Genomic DNA, 25,623 nt, shown 5'->3' with positions numbered 1-25,623 from the left:
GTGGGGATACGACCGCCCTCACATACCCCTGCCTTCTCTGTCCAAGTGCGCAGGAGCTGTGTCGGGCCTGTGGAGCACTTCAGCTTGCCAGGCCGGCTTCCTGCCCCTCTCTTCCCGGATGTCGGTCCCTGATAAACATTCAGCACCCATACCACGAACTCGCCCTGCAGCCCCTGCCATCTCTGTGTGTGCGGGAGCTCTCCTCTCCCTGCCCTCCCTGCCTCACACGCTGTAACTTCATCATTAGGGTGAGTGTTTTAAATTGTTCATCTGGTCATGTCCGTCCTCGGAGTAAAACCCTCTGGGGGCCTCTTACCCTCTCAGAGTGAAATCCGAAGTCCATTGCCTGGAAGCAAAGCCAGCTTCCTGGGCCCGTAGCCTACACAGTGGCTGGGCCTTAGAAGAACCGGGTTAAGTTTATCGCTCTACTGTGGCTATCTCGAATGCCTCCATTTTTTTTAGCCAGAGGCCCTGCGTTTTCATTTTGGACTGGGCCCTGCAAATTACTTGGGCTGGCCCGCTTCATTTTGAGTTCATCGGACCCTTCTTATTCCCTTGGGTCCTGCCCCCCCCCCCCCCTCAGCTTTCCTAGAATAGGCCAGGTTGTTCCTGGCTCAGGGCCGTGGCTCTTGCTGCTCCTTGTACCTGGGCCCCACTTTACATGACCCACTCCCTCACCCCTCACTTCCTTCGGGTCTGGGTTCAGGCTCCCGTCAGAGAGGCCTCCCCCAGGGCTCAGGGCCCTGCCCATCTTGCAGCCCTCTGTGCGCAGCGTGTGCACACCCATGAGTGCGGCACGGATGGCGCTGCCAGGACGTGAGCTCCTTGCCCGCTGTCTCCGGGCCTGTGCCGCTCACGGCTGCCCTGCGCTGCCCTGCGCTGCCCTGCGGCTGTGTGGGTGCTGTGCACTCCTTGTCCTCTGCTGTTTCTTTCTTCTTTTTTTTTTTTTAAGATTTTGCTTATTTATTTGACAGAGAGCTCACAAGTAGGCAGAGAGGCAGGCAGAGAGAGAGGGGGGAAGCAGGCTCCCCACGGAGCAGAGAGCCCAATGCGGGGCTCGATCCCAGGACCCCGGGATCATGACCCGAGCTGAAGGCTGAAGCTCTAACCCACTGAGCCACCCGGGCGCCCCGGTCCTCTGCTGTTTCTGCCTTGGAAGATGATTGTGTTTGCTTCTTCCCTAGGAACGCCTGGCGCGTTCTTTCCGTTATCCTGGAAGTTGAGGAGGCTGACCAGAGTCTGTCTCACTGCGAAGTGTTCCTTGTCACATGTTCCTGGGAACACATTGTGTTCTCTCAAGGTACAAGTGTAGCTCCTCTTTGTTTCAGGTCTGTTCTCTTGTACTTTCGGTAGCATCTTCTGTTCCATTCTGGGGCTCCCTACTACAGGAACTCAAATTATCCTTCTGTTGGATTGTCTTTGTCTCTCTTCCAGTGCTGTTAGCTCTGCTCTGAGTGCTGTAGCTTTCGTTGTTTTCATCTGCGTTCACTGTTTGTCTGAGCTGACTTTCAGCTGCGTGTATTCTGGCTGTTTTTAAACGTATCTGTTAGTTCCATAATGATGTGCTTTGGTCTGCAGTTTGTCTAGGTTGGGAATTTGCCTCTTTGTTTTCACCGTGTTTTATCATCTCATCTTTGAATTCTTACTGAAAACGCGCTCCTACAAAGTTTTGAAGAATTTCCTCCTTTTCCTTGCAGCATATTCTCTTCTTGGCGAACGACTGTGCCTTTCCTAAGCTGTCCCCCCCCCTTTTTTTTTCTTTTTGCCATAATATGTTTGCAGAGTTATCATGTCATTTCCAGATATTCTGTTAGCTTTGGTACAGCGGGGGAGTTCTTGGCTTTTTCTTCCTGGTCTCTTGGCGTCCTTTCTCACTGCTGTCTCCCCCGGGCTGTCTTGAGCTTGGTGTTGTGCGGTCAGAGAGGCTGCGCCCTTCAGTAGTCTCCGGCAGTATCCGGATTCATCTTTCTGACCAGAGAAATGTAGTAAATGTCTTATGCCAAGGCTCAGTCTAGCTGCTTGAGGGACGTATATGCCATTCCACAGGGATGCGGGAGAAAGGCGCAGCTCAGGCTCTGCATGGTTCCCTGGGTCCGTATGTACCCCAGAGTGGTCACCTCCCACAGAGCCCACCTGGCTTTCTGGGAACTTCCCAGCAGGAGATTCTGTAGTTCCTGGGTCTAAACGGAAAAAGTGACAGACTCCCACCCAGTTGTTTTCTCTCCAGCTTACTGCCTGAGGTCTCTGGGTATTTTCAGCTCCCCAGCATGGCTTCCGGGGGTGGGACAGGGGCCAGAGCCCCAGTAGGCTGCTGGGTAGGTTTTCTGTCCCTTTGTTTGACGGAGGCTTCCCTTCACACCTCCTCCTACCTTTGTTTCTCAGTTTTATTAGAGGTTGGGAGAGAGCAAGTATGTGGGAGGTGGTAACCAGCCATTTAAAGCTTCTCTAGTCCACGCGGAATCGATTCTGTCGTGTGGCATGTGATGCAGTGGTCATGGGAAACAAGTCACGGCCCTGTCCCCTACACTTTCTCTGGCTGTTCTCGGATGCTTTTATTCTAGGTAAACGTCAGGCTCTGAAGGGAGTTCCAGCGGGCTCTGGACTGGAGGAACAGTGTCCGGGCTCCCCGAGGCATCTTCTCCGCGGCTAGCACTCAGACAAGGGAGGTGACTGAACGCACCGATACTTGTCTCCAGGCGTGTTGCTTACCTCCCTAGCCAGTCCCCAGAGTTGTCTGCGGGGTAGAAATTTCATCCCTCCTGCTTGTCCAGTGCTTCCCCATGGCTTTGAACCCCTGTTGTCCAAAACCAGGGCCAGTGTAGGATGGGGACCCAGGGTGCACCTGGGGAGGTTGCTGGGACAAATGGGATCTCCATTCATATCTGTGTATCGCTTTCTGGGTATCCCAGCCATGCAGACTCCCTTTGGCACTGCAGCCTTTCTCTGCTGTCCCCCTTCTCAGCAGTGCCCAGGGAAGCCTCAGCCTCTTACTCGCCTTTCTTTGGAGGGTACAAGTGGTATTCCAGAGTCTTCCGTTTGCCACCAGCAAACTGCACTCCAGCCGGCCTGGCTCCAGGGTCCTGTTGTTCTGGCCTTGAAGACTTCTTAGGGCTCTGTTGGGGAATCCTATCCACAGACCTTCCTGGTGGGTCCCTCCTGCACTCCTGTATTTGAGCCGGGGAGAACGGCGCAGACGCTAAGAGTGCCGCAGCCGTCAGTGGCTCCCTTTCTGATCGCCAGCACTGGCAGATTTGCCCCTTTTTTTCTATGTCGTTGGCTGTTTCAGTGGGCTCAGATGTCATCACTGGGAAGAAGAACCTTGTTAAGAATGCAGATAGGAGGTGACCTACCCTAGTGAGAGGCTCTTACAGAGTTCTTGCTTCCATTATTAGAGATTTCCTTTCTGCCTCTTTTTTCCCCAAAAATACATTGCCTCTGTTGAAAATTTATTTTGGCAAATACTCTGTTTTTTGATAAAAGCAGCCAACGCTTTGATAAAAGCCTATAAAACTAACATAAAGTATACAAAGGTAAGAAGAAACCAGTATCAACGGACGAGTTGGGGAAGAAGCAGCTGTGGGAACGTATTGCTGGGCCCAAAAAGGCAAGTGTAACATGAGCGCATGTGGAGACGGGCTGTCGGTATGCTGAGGACTGGGTATTTGTCGTATTTGTCGCTGGAGGTGTCCAGCCGCTCATGCATGTGATGACTGTGAGCACCCCATGGCACAGGAGCCAAGGCACTTGGGGACATGATGGAAGAGAAGTTTCCAGATGTGAAAGCTAGAGAATGAAGAGCAAATTCAAACAACATGGGCTTTCCAGGAGAAGACATAAAATAGCAGAAACATCAGTAGTGAGGATTGGGTTCTTGGTTTTCTCTGGTTCTTAACTCACCCGGCCAGCTCCCTCTCCAGTTGCCTTCATGGCGCAGCCGGTTGGGAAACCGCCTCCTGACCACAGCCTCGCCGGCTTTACCAGCTTGGGCCCTGCCCCCACCCCAGCCCTAGTAGCCTCACATCATCAGGCCATACTGTTTTGCACTGCGTCCGTATTCCGGAGTTCTTCCCCTACGTTCGGTATCTCCCCTGTCACAACATGTGGTAGAATTGCAATGGTTTCATGACCGACTCTCTGCTCAGAAGACAGTCAACACCAGAGAAAAATAAGAAATGGATGAAGGTAAGGGGGCGCCTGGGCGGTTCAGTCGGTTAAGCCTCCGACTCTTGGTTTGGACCCAGGTCATTTCAGGGTCCTGGGATGGAGCCCCGGGTCGGCTGCATGCTCATTACAGAGTCTGCTGGAGATTATCTCCCTCTCCCTCTCTCTCTTTGCTCATGTGTGCACTCCCTCCCTCCTACCCGACCTCCCCTGCAAATAAATAAATAAAATAGAATAAAGACATAGGTGCAGGTAGAAAGCTTGTCTTCTTGCTGCAGCATTCCTGGCCTGAGCACAGCTCATCCTCAGTGCCCAGAAGAATGTCAGCTACTGAGTGAGCGAGCGGCTGCAACACTGCCCTGTGCGCGCCCTGCCCCTTGGTCTTCCTGTGATGACTTCGTTGAAAGTTCGTCCCTACCTACTGAGCGTTCCAGAGTGGCGGCACTTTCTGCTGCCCTACTCTACTCCTATCTAGTTCCAGACCATTTTCAGCCCCATTTCAACATCAGAGGAAACCCTGTGGCAAACAGCCTGGTAGTTCCTCAAAAGGTTAAACATAGAATTCCCATATGACCCAGCATTTCCATTCTGGGTGTAGACCCAAGAGAACTGAAAACGTACCCATGCAAAAACTTGCACGCAGATGTTCAGAGTAGCTAAAAGGCGGAGACCCCGCAGCTGCTCGTCAGCAGGCGCACGCACGAAGCGCGCCGTTCCCGAACGACGGGATCGAGTCCCGATGCACACTGCAACCCGAATGAGCCTAGAAAGCGTGACGCTGCGTGGAAGGAGCCGGTCACAAAAGGCCATCTCTCATTTGATTCCATTTATATGAAATGTCCAGAATAGGCAAGTGCAGAGAGGCAGAAAGCAGATTAGTAGCTGCTGAGGGCTGGGAGTAAGGCGACCTGGGCGAGTAGCTGCTTAATGGATATGGGGTTTCCTCCAGGGGTGATGAGATATTCTGGAACTAGCTAGTGGTGACGGTTGCACAACTCCGTGAATGTACTAAGTGCTGCTAATGGCAAATTTTATGTTACATGCATTGTACCACAATAAAAAAAAAAGATTGATCAAATGCCCTCAGAATATTTCGCCAGCAGCCTTCAACTTGGCTGAATGCCTAGTCATTAAACTTTTTTATGTCATTAAACTTCCTTTACTAAATTCTTTTCAGCTGCCATGGTTACCATGTCCTGGGCTTCAGAGATGACATGCACATCGGCCTGGTCTAGTCTGGCGTGTATCGCCCTCCGTCCTGCGCGGGCCTCTTTCTCTCAGATGGGCGGCAGCGTTGGCTGCCTGGGCTCTGCCTGTAGCCAGACAGGGTTGTTTGGACACCACTGTGGGCCCTGAGCACTGCTTGGGCATCGTAAAACCTACCTTTACGATTTATGGTAATAGAGTCAGCTGTCATTTTAGTGGGGTGTTAGAAAAATTGAGATACAATTCACATGCCGGGAAATTCAGCCGTTTAAAGTCAACAGTTCATCAGCATTTAGTACGTCCACAGTGTTGCGCGGCCATTACCTCTATCTGGTCCCAGAACATTTTATCACCACTAAAACATGCACACACATACCCAAAACTCGACAATCATTAGGAGTCACTCCCTATTACCCACTACCCTCAGCCCCTGGTAATGACTGATGTGCTCTCTCTATGGGTTTGCCAATTTGAAACATTTCATGTAAATGGAATTAGGTAGCATTTGTCCTTTTGTGGCTGACGGATGTCACTCACATAGTGTCCCCAAGGTTCATACATGTTGTGGCCTGTGCCAGAATTTCATTTCTTTTTAAAGCTAAATAATGTTCCATTGTGTGGATGGACCACGTTTTGCTTGCGCAGTCATCTGTCCGTGGGCCCTTGGGCCGTTTCCGCATCTCGGCTGCTGTGTACCACGCTGCCGTGAGCACGGGTGTGCGGTTCGTCCGGTCCCTGTTTCCGGTTCTTGGGTCTACAGCTGGAGTGGAGACGCTGGGTCCTGTGGGAACTCTGTGTTTGACCTTTAGAGGGACTGCCTGGCCGTTCTCCGCGGTCGCAGTGTTTGTGTAAACCTGCTTTTCTTCCCCCTGTGCGACGGACGCATGCCGTGGACGTGAGATCTGTCGTACGGCCCCAGCGCCTTCATTTGCAGAGGGAGCTCCCTTTGACGGTCACGAGCTGTATTTTATTTAGCTTTTCAAAACACAGCTTCTCTTGCATCTCCTGAAAGCTGAAGTATTTAAAAATACACGGAATTCAGAGCCGCTGAACTTCGGGTTCTACTGCCATAGCCTTGGAGCTGAACCCCATTTGCTCTGTTGCTCCCCAGAGACCACCGAGACGCTCTCTTCCTGTGCCAGTTGGGCTTCTCTCAGATCTTTAAAGGGACTGCAGCTGGCATCTCCAGGCGCAGCTGCCTTAAGCCTCCTTGATTCTGGGAGTCTGCAGCGCGTGCTGGAGGCAGAGAGGGTTGGAGGCACGGAGTGAACGACGTGGCAGGGTGGAGGTAGCCGCTGCAAGACGGCCGTTTCTCTCCTTTGGTGCCCGACCATTCGCCCGGGGAGTAGCCCCCGCCTTGGCCCCGTGGGTCATGGCCTCGTTGTGGGGCTCGGCCTCCCTTCTGCAGCTCAGTGGAATGGGTGACGAGAAATGAACCGTGCCGAGAAGTGCTGTATCCTGAAATTGGCCTTGTGCAAACATGACTGAAATGGGGCCAGGATATTGCTGTGCCTCTGGAAGGATCCCGGGAGCTCACTCGGGAGGAGGCTGGATTCCAATTGAAGTGAAAAACACCTGTCAGCTGCTGCTTTCACCTGGTTTCTTTTTCATCTGAAAGTCTCAGGGGTTGAGTAGCCCCTCCTCAGTCCCAGGTGTCTGGCCAGCCGCACCTGCCAGCTGTCGGTTGCCTGCACCCCTGTAACGTACAGGCGCCTGGGGTCACACGAGCGCCAGGTACAGCTTCCCAGGGCGGCCTTCTGCAGGCTTACTGGAGGTTTCTTTCCTTGTGAAAGAAAGTACAGGCAGTTCTCTCTGCCAGGCCCCTTGGGGTACAGTAACGCGGCTTGAAAGCAAGATGCCTGCAACTCTGATTTTCCTTCGCTAGATTAAAGGAAAGATTTGATCTAACGTTTGTGTTCTAGAAGCACAGTTACTAGATGATGTTTTATTATTCAAGAGCCTTCTTTCCTGCCTCATAGATACTTAAGGTTTGTGAGGGCCCCTGTGCTTCAGTGTGGTACGTGCGTTCCTGAAAGACTCCTGCGTTCTACAAGTCACACAGTAAAAAGTAAGCGTTGTTACGGGGAAAATGGGAGGGGTAGACCACGCCGAAGCTATGTGATTAGAGCTCACTAACAGAGTCATTGACAATTCTGGTTAAAATTCTGGTTAAGAGACATAACACACTGAAATGGCTGTTGGCATTCGCAGCCCGTATCGCCGTCAGCCGAGCGTTTCCCGCGGGAGCCACAGACGCACGCTTCCCGCAACGCTGTGCGGGTCCTGTTGCACAGTTCCTGTGACGCTTGAAGTGGGAGCCTAGGCAAGGCCACCTTTGGCAGTGATTTTCTTTTCTTTTCTTTTCTTTTTTAATTTAAGTCATCTCTGCACCCAGCGTGGGGCTGGAACTCTTGACCCCGACCGAAATCAAGAGTCAGATGCTCTTCCGACGGAGCCAGCAAGGTGCCCCTTACAATGATTTTTCTTCAAACACAGGGAAAGAACCCTGACGCCTTCCCTTCCTTCGCACTCACAGCTGTACTGTATGCAGGATAACACCACTGTGGTTCTTTGAGCCACTGAAAGAAGGCACTTGAACAAGGTTTCTAGCTTTCCCTCTTAATGTATTCATATAATGTGAAAGTGTTCTCCTTAATCGTTGGAATACTTGCCCGAAACTGCTTCAAAATACCACTGTCAACCTGCACAGTTTCCACTTCCATTGATGTCACCCACCCCACTCCCCCGCTTTCCCAGCGTGCTGCCACCTGAGCACTGCGCGTTTCCCTGAGTCACTGTCGCTGTGCTGCCCTCAGAAGTGCTGCTCGAGCCTGGCTCTCCCAGGGGCATACAGTGCACTCTTGACCCTCAAGGAGCCTACTCCATTCCCCACATGCTGTCCCCGTGACCCTGTCCTCCCCGTCACCACAGATTATCACTGCCCATTCTCCTAGGCCCTCATTTACTGCCCCAGCCTCATCTTCTGCCTGCCCAGCTCACCAGTGCTCAGCAGGCGATGGTAGCACCCAAACTCATCTTTTATTCACTTCCTCAGACCGTGCCTGCTTTGGGTGCTAAGCCTAGCCCCCGCTCCTCGAAGCTCTTGATCAGAGGGATACAGTCATCAAAAGAAGCAAAGGCAGTACAGCCTCTGGGCTGTGATTGTCACGTGGTGCTCCTGTGCCTGGCACTGTGCGTCGAATGGAGAGACCGTGAAGAAGGCCCTCGCTATCAGGGCATGGAGGGGTTGACCTGTGTAGTGGTGTATTCCAACTACGTGGGGGGGCATAGGGTCTTCTTGCTCATAGGGTTGGGGAAGGCTCCTCAGAAGTGCCATCTTAATCCAAAAGAATATGGGAGAGAAGGCCAGCCCAGAGCCATTGGTGACACGGGGTAGGAGTCATTAGTCACTCCTCCCTCTAGGGATAGAGCTATTCATACGACTGCCCGCTGTCACTGGTCTGTCCTGAGCCCTCCTTGCCAGCCAGCAGAACTCCTCAACCCTGGAAACCCAGCTCAGGCCTTCCTCCTCCAGGGAATCCCCATCTCTGAGCTTCCCCTGGCCCCAGAACAGGGAAGGGTATCACTGTTCTTTTGTTACTTCTTTGTCCCCCTGACTAAACTGGGGGCTCTTGAATACCAGAGAATGATGGCCATTCTGCCGTGTTGTTCCAGCCCCTGGCAGAGTCTGGCTCAGGGCAAGGGCGGTTGACGAACGTACATCAGCTCAACCAGGACCGCACACAAGTTCCCCGAGCGCAGAAGGGAACTTCGTGTCCTTCTCTTTCTTTTCATCTGTAGCACTGACGAGTTGGATGGGTGGCTTTTCTGGGGATCCTCTCAACTCCAGAATAAACGAACGTGTGAACTAGGTGTTTGCTCAGTTCTCCTACTCATCTCAGGTTTGTGAGTGTGTGTGCGTGTGCATGTGTGTGTGGGGGGTGTATAGTCTGATTCAAAGGAGGATGAAGAGGGCTGTTTTTTTCTTTTTTAATGTGTGTTTCAGCAAACTCTGTGACCCCCTGGTGGGGTGAGGAGGCCTTAGGGAGTCGGGTTGCCCTGGGACCGAGCAGGTGGATTCCTGTTTTGCATCATTTTTACCCCCAGTCCCCACCCAGTGGACTGACTTCCAGGGTGCTTTGTGGGTGTTTGTCGTTTGCTCTTGCAGAGAAGTAGCAGTCACAATAGAGTGACAAACCTGGGTACCCCCTCGGTGAACAGATTTGAATATCACCATATTGTCATAACCGCTTCAAGTAATTTTTAAAAAGTTTTTATTTATTTATTCATTCATTCATTCATTCATTCATTTGATTACAAGTAGGCAGAGAGACAGGTGGGGGGCGGGGAGCAGGCTCCCCGCTGAGCAGAGAGCCAGACACGGGGCTCGATCCCAGGACCCTGAGATCATGACCTGAGCCGAAGGCAGAGGCTCAACCCACTGAGCTGCCCAGGCGCCCCTGGTTCAAGTAATCTTAATTTAAAAGAACTAAAATACTACGATTGAGTTAAAAGTTCTTTTAGTCCTCACCTTTGGTGCTATTAAAAGTTCATTTGTTATACACTTAGATAGGGTTTAAAAGGTAAATTTTATGTTATGAATGCTTTACCACAAGAAAAAACTTACCAAAAAAAAAAAAGGAAAACTCAAGACAGTTCATTTAGGGCCAAGTCAGAGTCTGGACACAGCTGGGTCTTTCCTCAGTGGCTAGTATCAAAGAGCTATATTCTCCTGTCCTCGAACTTCTAACCATGGACGTGACTGTAACCCCCACCTATTCCTGGCCCAGGCTTCCCTGTCCTCAGTGACACCATTGTCCTCCTAGGCATTGGCCATGATCCTTCATTCATCCCTTCCCCTCACCCACACCAGCCTGTCTTCAGCTCTGTCGCTCCACCTCCTGGTTACTTCCCAGATCCTCCACTGTCCCCACCCTGGGCCACCGGTCCCCCTGCTTTCCTTTTTGGCTTCCTGAAGTCTGCTTTCCACCTAGCAAGTAGAGTGACCCTCTGAAGATAAGAGCCCTCATCCCTTCCCCTGCCCAGGGCTCCCCAGTAGCACCCTGACAGAGCCATCCACATCCCCCTTGAGGCCTCTCTGCTACCCAGAACCTTCTGGCACGGAGCCACATGACTTGCCCCCTTGCTTCCTGTAGGCTTTTCCTTCTTTTGTTCCTCATTGTATTCCAGTCAGTTTGTTGTTTTGGACACTCACCTTGTCACAGTGTCACCTAGTGCAAGGAGCCCTTTCAGCCAGACCAGCAGCTATGTCCTTTGACTTTCTCTTTCTCCGTCCAAGAATTCCTCTGCCTTTCTACCCTTACAGGCCACCTTAGAACCACAACCACCCACTTCTCTCAGGGCCAGCCTGGTTCCCTCCATGGACACGGGGTGTGTTCCCTGTGCTTGGGGGCCGTATTAGGCCTTAAAATACGTCCCACCAAGGATGTGCAGAGCACTGTGGTCAGAGGTATTTGAAATAAATCTTTTCTCTATGGTATGGTACCAGTTTGATGTATAGTTAAATTCATGTGTTTGTGCTTGCGTTCTTCCGTATAGTAGGGTTTTGTTACCATTTGTTTTTGTTTTCATTTTGGTTATGTAAACTTCCACGTGATTCAGAGAGGTTTTGCCTCACGCCTATACCTTACCTCATTCTCACCCTCCCTGGGACTAGAAAGCCCTTCTTCCCTCGTTTCTTCCATGAGAGGCTGCGGACAGTGTGGGTGAGCCGGGGTGCTCTTTCGCAGCCTCTCCTGCGTGGCTACCCGGCTGTAGGCTTAGTGACAGCCCTTCATTCAGCCCTTGCCGGCAGCGCTCCGCGCGATCTGCAGCATTGGGGCAGGAAAAACAATGCCATTACAAATATCATATACCTGCTGTTTTGCATTTCTGGGGTTGTCTCTCTAGGGTAGAGTTTTAGAAGGGATTGCCGCTGATGGCGTTGATACTCTTGATTGTTTCTAAGAGGCATTGCTGGGGCATGTGGTTTTTTACTTGACCTTATGGTGGTTAAACTGTTTGGGGCATATAAATGAGCGTTCTGGAGGAGTCAGAGATCTTTCCCGTGGGTGTGGTGTTGTCCCCTGACTCCAAGACTGTCCAGGTTTAGGGAGCAGCCGTGGCCTTCAGCAGTGCCCCTCTGGTGGCCTGTGTAGAAGTGGTCATTCCAGTCCATCTGCCTCTGTGCCTCTGGCAAGCTCTCCCTCTCCCCTCTCAGATGGGGCATGCAGGCCACAGACCACACCTACCTTCCCAAGAGTCTTCCTCATTTCCTGCCGAGACGTTAAGACTGTGAGAATTGAAAACTGAGCTCTGTGCTGTAGCAGATTAGAGACCCTCACTTCACAGCAGGAAAAGATCTGTGGGCCACGGGCTGAATCGGGGTGACCCCGGCAGCCGTGGTTAGAGCCCTGAACTGCTAGGGGATGACCCAGGGTAGGGAGGAACTTAGGGGCAGTTTTGTTTCCAGACCCCTGACCTGAGCCTTTTAGAAAAGGCATGTCCTCATGGTGCCAAGTGAGTCCTGATACGAACCCCCCTTTGGCAGCTCACCCATATTCTTTGAGTCTGGTTTCCAGTGCGCACCGCAGTGCCTTCACTGGAGTCTCCACAGTGTGAACAAGGGGGAAGTTGCTTGGGGTAGACCAGCCAGGAGGCAGTGACCAGTACTGACGCGAGCCTTGTGGGACAGGGCAGCTCTAGGGCTGAGATACTGAGGACAAGAATAGTCTTATTCTTTTCTAGAATGAATTGCCAAGGGCGCCTAGGTAGCTCAGTCGGGTAAGCGTCTGCCTTCGGCTCAGGGAGTCCCACATCAGGCTCCCTGATGGTCAGGAAGTTTGCTTCTCTCTCTTGACCCTCTCCTCTCTCCTGCTCTCTCTCTCTGAAATAAATAAAATCTTAAAAAAAAATAGAATGAATTGCCAAAAGGCCAGCAGACAGCCGATTCCAAGCCCATGATTCTTTCCGAGCCTCCCCAGCCCAGGTCGTGTTTCTGCCCTCTTAGCCCTGCCCTGAGAACATCATGGCCAGACTCTGATTCCAGGGTCCGGGGCCTCATGATGGTCATTTCCAGTGCACGCAAGGAAGGGACCCTGCCCTGTGGAGCCAAAGTCCAGGAAAGGAGCCGCTCTGTCAGTGCGGGAGAACGGGAGGCGCCCACCGCGGGGCGGGGAGGTCTGCTTCTGTGCCTTCGTCCTTGCTCTTTCCTCCGCTGGTCGGTCACGTGGTAAGGGAACGTCCAGTGATAAAAGTTCACCAGACCCGGGATGGCTTCTCTTCTCACTCCGGAACCCTGGGCAGCAGTTTCTGGTTGCCCGAGTTGGCCAGTGTTTACGTAGCGCCTTTGCGACTTCTCTCCCTCTGGGGTGTTGGTACCTATTGTCACGATGAGGAAACTAAGGCACAGGATGTTGAGGTCACTTGCTTGGGCCCATGTTTTAAAATTACAGAGTCAGGATTTGAGCTCAGGTTGTCTGGCTCCGAAGCTTGTTCTTTCCACAGCGCTGTGCCGTGCCCGCCTCCCAAGTAGGCAGCCTGAGGCTCTGTCACCGTCAGTAAGTCGTGCTGTGCCCCATGACTGGCTTTTACCAAGCACATAGTTGAGGAAACTTAAACTGTTGAAGCCAGAGTCACGCCCAGGCCAGGTCTGCACGCACAGGAGCCCCGCCCGCCCGCGTTTTGGGTGGGCAGCCCCCTTTGGCAGTCAGGGGCCTCCTGTGAGCCACCCGGCCCGGGGGCGCTTGGGCACAGTCTGTAAGGTGGCCCCCTCCACGGCGCTGCACCAGGAAGCCACACGCTGCTTCCACCCAGGAAGTTGTCCCCTGTCCAGGCTGCTCACTCTCCTATATGCTAGGAGGGGGACTCCCAAGTGGTCACAGGACGGGTCGGGCAAAGCCCCAAGGCCCTAAAGAAATCCATGAAGGGGAGTGGCAGCAGGACCTGGGCAGGCGGCAGCGGCAGGGCAGCCCTGGCTCTCAGAGCCCTGCCTTGCCTGCCGCCGCCCGCTTTCTCGAGAAATTCGTGTGCTCCCTGTGGCACTTACATGCTTATTTAATACTTCAGGGAAGAAAAGTCAGAAGACCAGGATCTCCAGGGCCTCAAGGACAAACCCCTGAAGTTCAAAAAGGTGAAGAAGGATAAGAAAGAAGACAAAGAGGGCAAGCATGAGCCCCTGCAGCCCCCGGCTCACCACTCCGCTGAACCGGCAGAGGCAGGCAAAGCGGAGACCTCAGAAGGCTCGGGCTCGGCCCCAGCTGTCCCAGAAGCCTCTGCCTCCCCCAAACAGCGGCGCTCCATCATTCGTGACCGGGGACCCATGTACGATGACCCCACTCTGCCCGAAGGTTGGACCCGAAAGCTCAAGCAAAGGAAGTCGGGCCGCTCCGCTGGGAAGTATGATGTGTATTTGATCAAGTAAGTAGGGGCGACTCCCACCTGCAGAGCAGGGAAGGCTGGGTTGGCAGGAGGTCAGGGACAGGTGCTAAGACACTGGTGGGGATCCCTTAGAGTGGCAGTCCTATGTTGCTTGTAGAGCAGGAAAATGTGTGCGTCTCCCCCTCTTGTGTTGCGGGCTTCAGTAGACCACTTGCAGACCGCGGCAGGTACGATTGGAACGATGGTGTGTGGAGCTCGCCACCCTGAGTGAGATGGACACAGGGTAGCAGAGTGCGACTTCTCGCCACCAGCCCTTGAGGTCTTGTCAGCAGGTAGCAGAGCAGTAGAGCCTCCCCAGGGCCACGGGGAGGACACCAGGAGAGGTCCCCTGGGAAACACTGAGGACACAAGGCCCTGCTCAGGCCGGACCTGCCACGTGTAGTGGCCTGTGCTTGGAAGGCAAACGGAGCTCTATGGGTTCCTCCCATTTATTTCCTCGCTGGAAAACAGCCAGCTGAGGGGCTCTTCTCAGAACCTGTTAAACTCCTCTCCTTCCTGGGAGTCATTCTGTGACGTGTCTTTCATGACCCAGGAGAAGTAGGAATTCACAGGGCTCAGTCCGCTCCGTGAGACATCCTCTCCATCTCTCCGTGTGCCTTTGCAGCTGTCCCTGGTGTGCTGTCCCGCTTTGAGCTGGTCTGCTCGTTGGGCATTTTGTGTCCAAACAGCAGCTTCCAAGGCAGAGCTTCAGAGGAGGACTGAATAAGTACGTTTCAGTTCCGGCCCTTAGCGATCCAGAAAAGGTTAACGGTTTTGGAAGGACATTTGCAGACAACCTCGTTTGATTCCAACAACTCTGACAAGGGGGAGCAAAGCACTGTCCTGCGGACAGATGAGGAAGCCGATCCCAGAGAGGCTAAGCGGCATGCCCAGGTTCCGGCAAAGGAGTACTCTATTTACTGACCAGGCCCAGGCCCCAGCCAGCAGAGTGGCCCCTCAGCCTGATGGCTCAGGAGGGTCCCCAGGCCAGGCCCCTTTGGGGGCCAGAGGAGGGGCCTTAGTGGCAGGTGGACCCTCAGGGACGTCCGGGCAGCAGCTGCAGAGCAGCCGGCACCCAGCTGTCCAGTCACTAGAGCACACCCTGCAGGTGCCCACCGACCCAGTCACTTCGTGTGTGACCGTGGCCATGCCCCTCTAGTTTTCGCCTGTTTTGGCTTTTCTCTCATGGGACTCTCATGCAGTCACGTCATCAGGCAGATCAGTTGCAGAAGGTGCTGTCACAGAGTTCACCGTCTTCTGCTCTGCCTCATCTTTGTACAGTAGTGTGGAAGCTTCTAATCATTCTTTCTGTCTCTCCGTTTGTCCCCACAGTCCCCAGGGAAAAGCCTTTCGCTCTAAAGTGGAGTTGATTGCGTACTTCGAAAAGGTAGGCGACACCTCCCTGGACCCTAATGATTTTGACTTCACGGTAACTGGGAGAGGGAGCCCCTCCCGGCGAGAGCAGAAACCACCTAAGAAGCCCAAATCTCCCAAAGCTCCAGGAACTGGCAGAGGCCGGGGACGCCCCAAAGGCAGCGGCACTGCGAGACCCAAGGCAGCGGCATCAGAGGGTGTGCAGGTGAAAAGGGTCCTGGAGAAAAGTCCCGGGAAGCTGCTCGTCAAGATGCCTTTTCAAGCTTCACCAGGGAGCAGGGCCGAAGGGGGCGGGGCCACCACGTCCGCCCAGGTCATGGTTATCAAACGCCCTGGCCGGAAGCGAAAAGCCGAGGCCGACCCCCAGGCCATTCCCAAGAAGCGGGGGCGCAAGCCAGGCAGTGTGGTGGCGGCCGCTGCCGCCGAGGCCAAGAAGAAAGCCGTGAAGGAGTCTTCCATCCGCTCCGTGCACGAGACCGTGCTCCCCATCAAGAAGCGCAAGACCCGGGAGGCCGTCAGCATCGACGTGAAGGAGGTGGTCAAGCCCCTGCTGGTGTCCACCCTGGGCGAGAAGAGCGGCAAGGGACTGAAGACCTGCAAGAGCCCCGGGCGGAAGAGCAAGGAGAGCAGCCCGAAGGGGCGCGGCGGCAGCGCCTCGTCGCCCCCCAAGAAGGAGCACCACCACCACCACCACCACTCGGAGCCCCCGAAGGCACCGGCGCCGCTGCTTCCGCCCCCGCCCCCGCCCCCGCCCGAGCCGCAGAGCTCCGAGGACCCCGCCAGCCCCCCTGAGCCCCAGGACTTGAGCAGCGGCGTCTGCAAAGAGGAGAAGATGGCTAGAGCGGGCTCGCTGGAGAGCGACGGCTGCCCCAAGGAGCCGGCTAAGACTCAGCCCGCGGTCGCGACCGCCGCCACGGCCGCAGACAAGTACAAACACCGAGGGGAGGGAGAGCGCAAAGACATTGTTTCATCCTCCATGCCAAGGCCAAACAGAGAGGAGCCTGTGGACAGCCGGACGCCCGTGACCGAGAGAGTCAGCTGACTTTACCCGGCGGACGCGGAGCGAACCAACAAGAATAAAGGCAGCTGTCGTCTCTTCTCCTTCTGGGTAGGGCTCTGACAAAGCTTCCCGATTAACTGAAATAAAAAATATTTTTTTTTCTTTCAGTAAACTTAGAGTTTCGTGGCTTCAGGGTGGGAGTAGTTGGAGCATTGGGATGTTTTTCTTACCGACAAGCACAGTCAGGTTGAAGACCTAACCAGGGCCAGAAGTAGCTTTGCACTTTTCTAAACTAGGCTCCTTCAACAAGGCTTGCTGCAGATACTACTGACCAGACAAGCTGTTGACCAGGCTTCTTAGGGTATGCCTGCGCCTCCCCTCCCATCCGACCTCACCCCGCCCCCCCCATGTGGCCATTAGGGACAGAGAGTGCCATGGGTGCCCCCGTCTCCGCTCTCCTCTCCCCCCCAACCCTGCCCCACCCCCACCCTCCGGCTCCCCCGCCTTCCCCATCCCCACCCACATGGGGACAAGGAGGTGTGAGGCAGGAGAGACAGGTGGATCGTTTAGAAAAAAAGACAGAGATGGCCAGTGGCTACAGCCCCTGCGTGATCTCACCCGTGGTGGCACAAATCCGGCCCCACGCTAGTCCCAACCCAAAACTGACTAGGACATTTCACAGGACAGGGAAGTAGCACCTGTTTGCTCCAGTTCTGGCCTGGCTAGGAAGGGGTCAGTCCTTGTGCTGCTGGGTGTAGACTGGCCTGAGCCAGGTGAGAGGACGGCACAGGGCCACTCTCCAGTGAGTGGCACGAGAGAGAGAGAGAGAGAGAGAGCAGGGGGGTGGGGGCATGGAAGCAACAGGACGAGGCACAGGCAGGCTGGCCCCGAGCTCCTGGGCTTCTCCGGGTGGCAGAGGGCAGTGGGGCCGATGGAATTCCTAGTCACTCAGAGCAGTCTGTGGCTGGTAGGTAGAGGCCTAGTGGGCAAGTTGGGGTGCCGGGGGAAAGAGGGGAAAATGTTCTTCCAAAACTTTCCAATTCTACTCCTTTAGGGACAGCTTAGAACTATTTGCACTATTGAGTCTTCATGTTCCCACTTCAAAACAAACATGCTCTGAGAGCAAACGGGCTTGAATTGGTGACACTGTGTCCCTCAAGCCACCAGACGTGACGGTGTTCACAACTACCTGTACCTGCGCTTGTTTTAAAGTGGGCTCAGCACATAGGGTTCCCACGAAGCTCCGAAACTCTAAGTGTTTGCTGCAATTTTATAAGGACTTCCTGATTGCTTTCTCTTCTGTCCTTCCATTTCTGCCTTCTTTCATTCATCCTTTCATTTCTTCCCCTCCTTGTTCATCCCCTCGGTACCAGGCACCCACAGCTCCCAGCTTTACCTGAGCTGATGCTGGCCAGCTCAGGCCACCAGATCACACCCTGCCCTTGGCCTTCCCACTGCCAGCTCTAGCCCTAGCCCCACCCCATTTCGAGCCCTGAGGAAGCCCCAGGCTCTGCTGAGTCCTCCTGGCCCTAAGGCCTTGGCCTCTCCGAAGGGCAAGAGGGCAGCAAGGTCTCGCTCTCTTAGGGAGCACCCTTCCCTTGGGCAGACCTTGGATTCCGGGCCTTCCCAACCTTCTACTCGAGAGAAACAGGCAGGAGAAGTTGGGCAGATTTGGATTTGGGAGCTGAGGGTAGCACAGAGGTCCCCGTGGCCTGCCATAGTTCTCAAGTAGCCCAGCCCTGACCTTGGCCTCAGCCAGGCCCAGCTAGCATAGTGTGGTGCGACAGTGCAGCCGATGGGAAGAAATGCAGCTGCCTCAGACCTGAGCTGCACTCCCCCTCGCCTCTCTGCTCCTCCTGTAAGGTAACCATGAGTTCTCCTCTGGTGGGAGACGTCTGGCTTTGGCTGGAGATGGGTGGGGCCAGCGTATGACACATGTCCACCTCTGTGCCGGGGGACGGTGTGGGGGCCGAGAGGCTTGGCTTTGCTGTGGGTGTTCATTGCTCAGTCTCCGTTCGGGAGCCCGTCCTGCGTTCTGTGTTCAGGAAGTCCTTATCTAGCTGCACATCGTCATCATACTGGTCTGTCCTTTTCTGTGTTTACAGAGATGTCTCTTGTATCTAAATCTGTCCACCTGAGAAGTACCTTATCAAAGTAGCAAGTGAGACAGCAGTCTAATGCTTCCAGAAACACCCACAAGCACGTCCCATGCGAGCTGCCGCCATGAACTGTCAAGTGCGTGTTGTCTCGTGTATTTCAGTTACTGTCCCCTGGCTTCCTTACTGCGGCGTAACCATGAAGGAGTGAAACACCCTAACCGTCCAGCACTTCCTTGCCAGCCCTTAGTGATCAGGAACCGTAGCTGACAGTTCCAATCAGTAGCTTAAGGAAAAAACGCGTTTGTCTCTTCCAGAATGGTTAGAAGCAAGGGAGTTTGCCCGCATTCTGTTTGCAGAATCATGGTTGGCCTTTGCAGCATTTTTGTACCCATTTCCTTATGCTGCGAAAGCAAGTCCCACAACCAGACCCGCCCTGCTGTTGGCCCTCTGGGCTTCACTTCTGACTCCTCCCCAGGAAGGGAAGGGGGGTCGGAGGAGGGGGCAAGTCCTTGAGGATCCCTCTTCCTTCAAGGACAAAAGACTCCTGACCCTGAAGGGGCCTTGCACTCCAGGCACCCACAAAGGATGCCTGTCCACGCGAGTACAGTGTCCGGCCAGTTTGTCCTGGAGGTGCCGTCCGTTCAGGTCGGTTGGGTTTTTATGCATTAAACTTAGTCCAGTGGAATGTGACCCCCAGAACCAGTGTCAAGATCCGGCCTCTCCATCGGCTCAGTACCGTCTGGTCCGGGGAAGAAGAGTGCGGGCCCACCACGCCCCCCTTCCACCTGAGACCATTCAGGAGCTGACTGGGCATTGGTGGTTGAGAGCAGTGTTTCAAGTATCATTTCCTTTTGGCCCAGCCTGACCTGCAGCCCCCTCGCTCCCAGCTGCTTCTCCTTATAGTTCCAAAGCTGCAGGCAGCCCCTGAGGCTCCTTGGGGTTTTCTCGCCCCTCCCCTTTCTTCCACGTTCCCTCTTCTTCACCTAATAAAGGCATCACAAGTAAGTCACCATTAATCAGGTCGCCTTGGTGGTTTGTCGCCCTGGCAGGCAGGGGCCCTGCAGCTCCCGTACCACCCCGGTCCTGGGTCAGGTTGACAGGTTGGAGGGAAAGCCAGGCCATGGGATTCTCACCAGCCATGTCCAGCCCAGTTTGGGGGTGTGACCTTGATTTTGTGTGTGCTTGAACATCACGAAGATTGGGGGCATCTTTTAGGGACTGTGTGAAGAATTTAGAAACTAACCAACAGCTTTCAGACGCCTGTTTGTAGGGGTAGGTCACAGTCACTTTTGGTCTCCCCAGCCCTGGTTCTAGTTGTTAGTTACTACCTCCTCTCCCAACAGAATGCTGTATGCCCTTGAGCTCCTCCCACAATGCCCAGCCCAGCTCTGCCCTGCCCTGCCCATTGGTGGGCCTGCCCTAACCAGTGGAATCGCTGGCCTTGACACTGTAGTGAACCAGGGCACTGAGCCACAGCCAGGCTCAAAGACAGCTCCCTTCTGCTGCTACTCTATTCCCATTATCAGAAGGCACAGGCGACACCTAGAAATGTCCCGTTCCCCAGTCCGTCCGTGCCAAACTACCCAAGGACCTCAGCTCCCTCAGCTCCCGGGAAGGGGAAAGCCGTGGTGGTGGCCCAGGGACACTGGCCACAACTGGCACCAGGCTTCTACTCCTGAGACCCCTGTGCGGGGGTGGGCAACAGTCTGTTCAGGGGCACCATTCCAGGCTAAAGGCCGCAGACGGTGGCACCACAACCCAGGACCGGCCCCAGGTTGTCACCTGCTCTTCCGCGCAGCTTTTGGTTGCTGACAGGGATCGTGGAGGAAGGTCCTAGCGTGCAACAAGCTACCGTGCTTGGGGGGAAAGGACTTTTTTAGCTGACAGGATCTCTGGATTTCAGTAACTTAGTGAGCCGCGGCAGCGCAGGAGGGAGCCACGGGTATAACCAGGTGGAGCTTGGCAGCCAGGCTCCGCGCCCCCTTCCCGGAGCTCTGCATCTGGAGCTCTGGGTGGGCGGAGCCAGGGAAGGTTGCGGGGCCCGTTCTTGGAGAAACCCTTTTCTAGTCAGTGTTGCTCCGAATTGTTCCCTAATGTGAGTTTCACGCACAGATTTTGGGACTGGTAGCCCAGACCTCAGCAGGCAAGCTGCGTTTAGAGCCCTGTGGGTGTTCTCCTGGCCAGTTCTCAGAGTCCTGGCTCATGGTGTCAGGGGAGGGGGCAAGCATGGCAGTGTCGCCTGGCCTGTGGTGGAGCCCCTGCCCCTGTGGCCCCACCGTGTCGCGTTCCCGGTCTTATTCTGTTCCCTGTAAGGGCCCCACCTTTGCTCTCCCCAGCAGTAAACTCGTCCACTCTGGAGGGGTTTGTCGAGTCTCCATTTTTGCGTCTTTCTCTTTCAGATGCTGTTTCAGTCTTTAGAAGAGGCATAGTCTAATTGTTATATATCACTAGGATACTGCCTCCCCCAGGGTCTAAAGTTACATATTAAAGGGGGGAAAAGTGAACAACAACAATTCAGAAGGAAAACCTAGACAACATTTGGCAGAAAATTGCATTTCGATGTTTCCGAACGAGTAAGAGCAAGCTTTTGCAAAACTGCCGATCTAAAAATATTTGGAGCTTGGCCTGCCATGTTTGTGCTACAGGAAAAGGGGAGTCCAGCCTGAAGCAGCTGGATGTGAGACTCGGGGCCGTCCTAGCACTGAAGAGCCCCCTGCCTGTGGGGCTGCCTGCCTGGTCCCCAAGCTGTAGAAGCCCAGCGCTTGGTGTGGGAAGCAGAGTGTCACCAGTGACTCCAAAGGCCTGCAACGTCCTCACCACCCAGCACCACCTGTTTCTTGCTCCTTTCTCATCTCTGCAGGATGTGCCCCAAGTACTGATTTGTTGGGGGAAAAGGGAGTTCTGACTAGCGCCCCCGCAACTAGGAAGGTGAGGGTGAGGTCTCCCCCTTGGTCTCTGCCTGTCCCCTGAGGACATTCCCCCTGGTCTGCTGTCCTTGGAGCCGAGGGTCTAGGTGAAGTGGTGCGCCCTTCTGCACTCAGAGGTGACGACAGAGGCCTGAGCATGTCCTGTGGTGTGTGTCCCCCTCGCCCCTCACCAGCGAGAGCCCCTGGGCCAGAGGGAGGGCAGGCACAAGAGCAGGTACTGAGACCCTCACCAAGGGAAGTCCGGCCTTTGAGTCTGGAGAGCATTAGGGAAACTTGCAAATTGCCTTTGCTTCCCTGCCCCCCTTCTAGCTTACCTTTTCTCAGGTCCTCAGCAGCGAGAGACAATGAGATGAAAAGGCCAAGAGGTTTGGCTCCTGCTCACTGGTAGTCCCTCTCCCTTCAGTGTTTGTGTGTCCAGTGACAAAGGTGTTCTTCCTGGTGACCCTGATTATATCCAGTATCTTATACGCTATACGCATAGGCCTGCTTGGTCTCCTCTATCCTGGGCTTTTGTTTTGCTTTTTAGCTTTGCTTTTAGTTTTTCTGTCCCTTTTATTTAATGCACCGACTAGACACACAGAGCAGTTGAATTTTTATATATATATATCTGTATATTGCACAATTATACACTCATTTTGCTTGTGGCTACACACACACACACACACACCTGTTAAAATTATACCTGTTGCTTAATTACAATATTTCTGATAACCATAGCATAGGACAAGGGAAAATAAAAACAAACAAACAAACAAAAAAAAAACAAAAAAAAAACAAAAAAAAAACACACACAAAAAAAACTACAAATCTGTCTGCTGGTCACTTCCTCTGTCCAAGCAGATCTGTGGTCTTTCCTCGCTTCTTTCAAGGGCTTCCCTGTGCCAAGCGAAGGAGGCTCCGGGCAGCATCCGGGTTTTGCACTGTTTCTCCCATGCTTGTGAGAGAGGTCCCGGGATGCTGGCGGGGGACAGTTCACCTCAGCGGGCGGGTGTGGGAGTGCTTCCTTGCCCTGGCAAATTCTGGAATGTAGCTAGTACCACCTGGCCCTCTGCGACCTCTGCGTGGGGCAGCTGGAGTGCACAGGGGAGGGGCTGGCCTGACCCACCCCCAGCCCTCCCAGGGGCGCAGGCAGAGCGGTCTTGCACAGCCAGCCAGCTTGGCAGGCCTCCCCGCCAGTAGGGCTTCCACTTCGCTGAGGCTGGAGGGCAGATGGGAGGCCCATCACATCTCTGAATGTGTGAGTTGCACCGGGTAGACACCAGGGACCCCACAACCACATACGAGAGTCCACTGGGTCCCCTCTAGGAGGTAGCAAAGACTCCAGAAACACCCTTTCTCTTTTCCCCAATCCTACGAGTAACTGCATTTGCTTTTGTAATTCTTAATGAGCAATACGTGCTAGAGAGTTTAGCCGTAACAGTTCTTTTTGATCGTTTTTTTAAGTAATAAAAAAAACACCAAAAAAACAACCACCACCACCACCCAGAAACTCGTTCTTCCAAAGCAGAGAGCATTATAATCACCAGGGCCAAAAGCTTCCTTCCCTGTGTCATTACTTCTTCTGAGGCCTGAACCAAAAGAGAAACACTCGTAAGCCGTTCGGGCGGCCAGGCTGCCCGCATGCCCCTCGGAGGACCCGAGCTGGGGCAGCCTCTGGGCCCAGTGTGGGGCCCCCTCCCGCCTGCGCTCAGTATTAGCACTGGGTCGCCGTGTCCTTGCCCGCCCAGCCCGGGATGGGGGCGGAGGAGGCGAGGAGGCCGTTGCTGCTGCTGCTTGCCGCTAACAGGTGGGTGTCCGCATGTGTCCACGGGTGCGCTTTCTGACTGAGATCCGAAATTGGCGCCCAACTTAGCCTCACCCGGTGACCTCCTGCCCGCCTGGACGGAGCAGGGCCCACCCAGTTGAGTGTTTCTGGGGAGCTGGACGGTGGAGTGCAAAAGGCTTGCAGAACTTGAAGCCTGCTCCTTCCCTTGCTACCAAGGCCTCCTTTTCCGTTCGATTTGTCACTGCTTCAATCAATAGCGGCCGCTCCAGAGTCAGTAGTTGCTGAATATTTGACCAAATATCACCAGGACTGTTACTCAATGTGTGCCGAGCCCTCTCCTCGCGCTGGGCTCCCGTGTACCCGGACACTGTAACGTGTGCTGTGTTTGCTCTCCTCTCCTCCCTCATCCTTCCATCGTTTCTTCTGGGGCTTTTCTGTTTGGGTTTGGTTTGGTTTTTATTTCTCCTTTTGTGTTCCAAACATGAGGTTCTCTCTACTGGTCCTCTTAACTGTGGTGTTGAGGCTTATATTTGTGTAATTTTGGTGGGTGAAAGGAAATTTGCTAAGTAAATCTCTTCTGTGTTTGAACTGAAGTCTGTATTGTAACCATGTTTAAAGTAATTGTTCCAGAGACAAATGCTTCTAGACACCTTTTCTTTACAAACAAAAGAATTTGGAGGGAGGGGATGGTGACCAAGATGAGAGGGGGTGTCCTTTTTCCCCAGGAGGGGAGATCCGAAGAGGTGACCCCGGCCCAGAGCAGCCAGATGCCACCCGAAGTAGTTAAGCCTAAGCCAACGGACCAAACAGCTGATGTGTTGCCATTTTCAAAGTCAGAGCAAAACCAGGTTTTGTTCCACCCTGGATTCTGTTGCCTTTCCCCCAACCCCCGAGATTATTAGCATCGTGATGATTTTTAAGGACAGACAAGGTTGATGTTTCTTCGAAGGGAGACAGGAGGGGTGCGACAGAGCCGACCTTGCCTCAGTGGGAGAGGCGGAGGGCAGGCCTGAGGAGCAGAGCTCAGGATACGGGTGGCCATCTCCCTGGAGACCTCCGCTGTGGCCATGGGTCAGGTGTGTGTTGACAGGACCGATGGGCCACTCTCCACCTGATGCAGCTCCTCCTGGACGGGCCAGGTGGTGGGCATTACCGTTCAGGACCCCCCCCATCACATCCCCCCCAGTCCCAGAGTACACGACAGTAACGTGACCTCCAGATTCTTGATCGTCCTGGGTGATGTGACGATGGTGGAGGGGGTGCACTCTCTTTGCTGTCATCTGATCCCCAGCAAAATTTGGACATGAGAAACCCCACTTCCCTTCCCCTGGCCAAAGCAGATCCTTCTGAAAAAAGCCATTACCCCCACCAGACATTGTTTTGGGCTCGTCGAACAGGGACAGATGTGTGCTCCCTTAGCACCCAGCCCCCCCCAAAGGCGAAGACAGTGCTGACTGTCATGACTATTTGCACATGGGTTTAGTATCAGGAGGGACCAGGCAAAGTGGCTGCCCCCTCCTGAGTCACAGTGACACTGGCCACCCCAGACAGAGGGGCTCTAGCTCGGAAGCCCAGTGAGGGTGGGAGAGAGGTGTGTGTGGGATAGGGAGCAGCCTAGGACAGACTTGGCTAGAGATGTCTCCAAAGCCCTCCATCACATTCACCTTCAGTTTTTGTGTTTTGGGACAATTACTTTAGAAAATAAGTAGGTCGTTTTAAAAACAAAAAATATTGATTGCTTTTTTGTAGTGTTCAAAAAAAGGTTCTTTGTGTATAGCCAAATGACTGAAAGCACTGATATATTTAAAAACAAAAGGCAATTTATTAAGGAAATTTGTACCATTTCAGTAAACCTGTCTGAATGTACCTGTATACGTTTCAAAAACACCCCCCCACTGAATCCCTGTAACCTATTTATTATATAAAGAGTTTGCCTTATAAATTTACATAAAAATGTCCGTTTGTGTCTTTTGTTGTAAAATCAAGTGATTTTTTTCATAAGGTTCTTTTACTATTTGAAAAGATGGGCAGCACGCAGTTTTATTTTATTTTTGTAAGTTTTTTAATACGTGTGAAAGCAAAGAATACTCAGCATGCCTTTCTAAGTGACGCGTTTGCACCTTTTGTTGGGAAGTACTGTATCCTGTGCTGTTAGCATTCTCGATAAATCTCTCTGTGAAAGTGACTCAAGGTCTGGGCTTTCATTATCAGACAGCTCACAGGACAGCATGCTGCTGTGTTTCCTGATTCCGTCTGGCTGTCCCTGAACACAAACAGCCAGCCGCTCTCAGGACTGCCTTGGGAGGAGAGACCAGCCTGCTCCATACACTTACTGCCTCCCCTTGGGTTCCAAGGCCACCTTCGTAGGCACACTGCTGCCACGTGTGATGGGGAGCTCTGGGGTGGCAGGCTGGGAAGGACCTGGCACGGGCGTCGAGCCCCAGGTCCGGAGGCCAGCGCGCCGCAGCCATGCTGCACAGCCGCACAAGTGTCGCGCTCCAGAGGGCCGTGGCAGGGTGCCCCCTCTGTCCAGGTGCTTTTGGCTGTCTGGCCCCAAGCTCTGGCCCCTGGACCTCTAGCCTGACACCTTCCCGTGGCCTCTGCTGACCAGGCCCCCTGCCCAGAGGGGGCGCTGTCATCACTGTGGGGTTTGCAGACCTTTTGCCAGCCTGG

The 25,623-nt window shown here is 53.8% G+C and overlaps 1 protein-coding gene across 1 annotated transcript in view; it reads left to right on the top strand.

The window, feature by feature from the left end:
* Nucleotides 1-16,975, top strand: part of MECP2 (methyl-CpG binding protein 2) — a 56,702-nt gene extending 39,727 nt beyond the window's left edge. The window contains exons 2-3 of the mRNA XM_032846326.1: nucleotides 13,435-13,785; nucleotides 15,118-16,975. Coding sequence (XP_032702217.1) covers nucleotides 13,435-13,785; nucleotides 15,118-16,201 — 1,435 coding nt within the window. The 3' untranslated portion in view covers nucleotides 16,202-16,975. The remainder of the gene's footprint in view (nucleotides 1-13,434; nucleotides 13,786-15,117) is intronic.
* Nucleotides 16,976-25,623: the final 8,648 nt, after the last annotated feature.

The sequence above is a fragment of the Lontra canadensis genome, unplaced genomic scaffold (genome assembly GCF_010015895.1).
Source record: "Lontra canadensis isolate GAN:19392208 unplaced genomic scaffold, GSC_riverotter_1.0 scaffold174, whole genome shotgun sequence".
Classification (NCBI taxonomy): Eukaryota; Metazoa; Chordata; class Mammalia; order Carnivora; family Mustelidae; genus Lontra; species Lontra canadensis.
The sequence above is the reverse complement of the archived record's forward strand: the minus strand, read 5'-3'. Positions and strand labels throughout refer to the sequence as shown.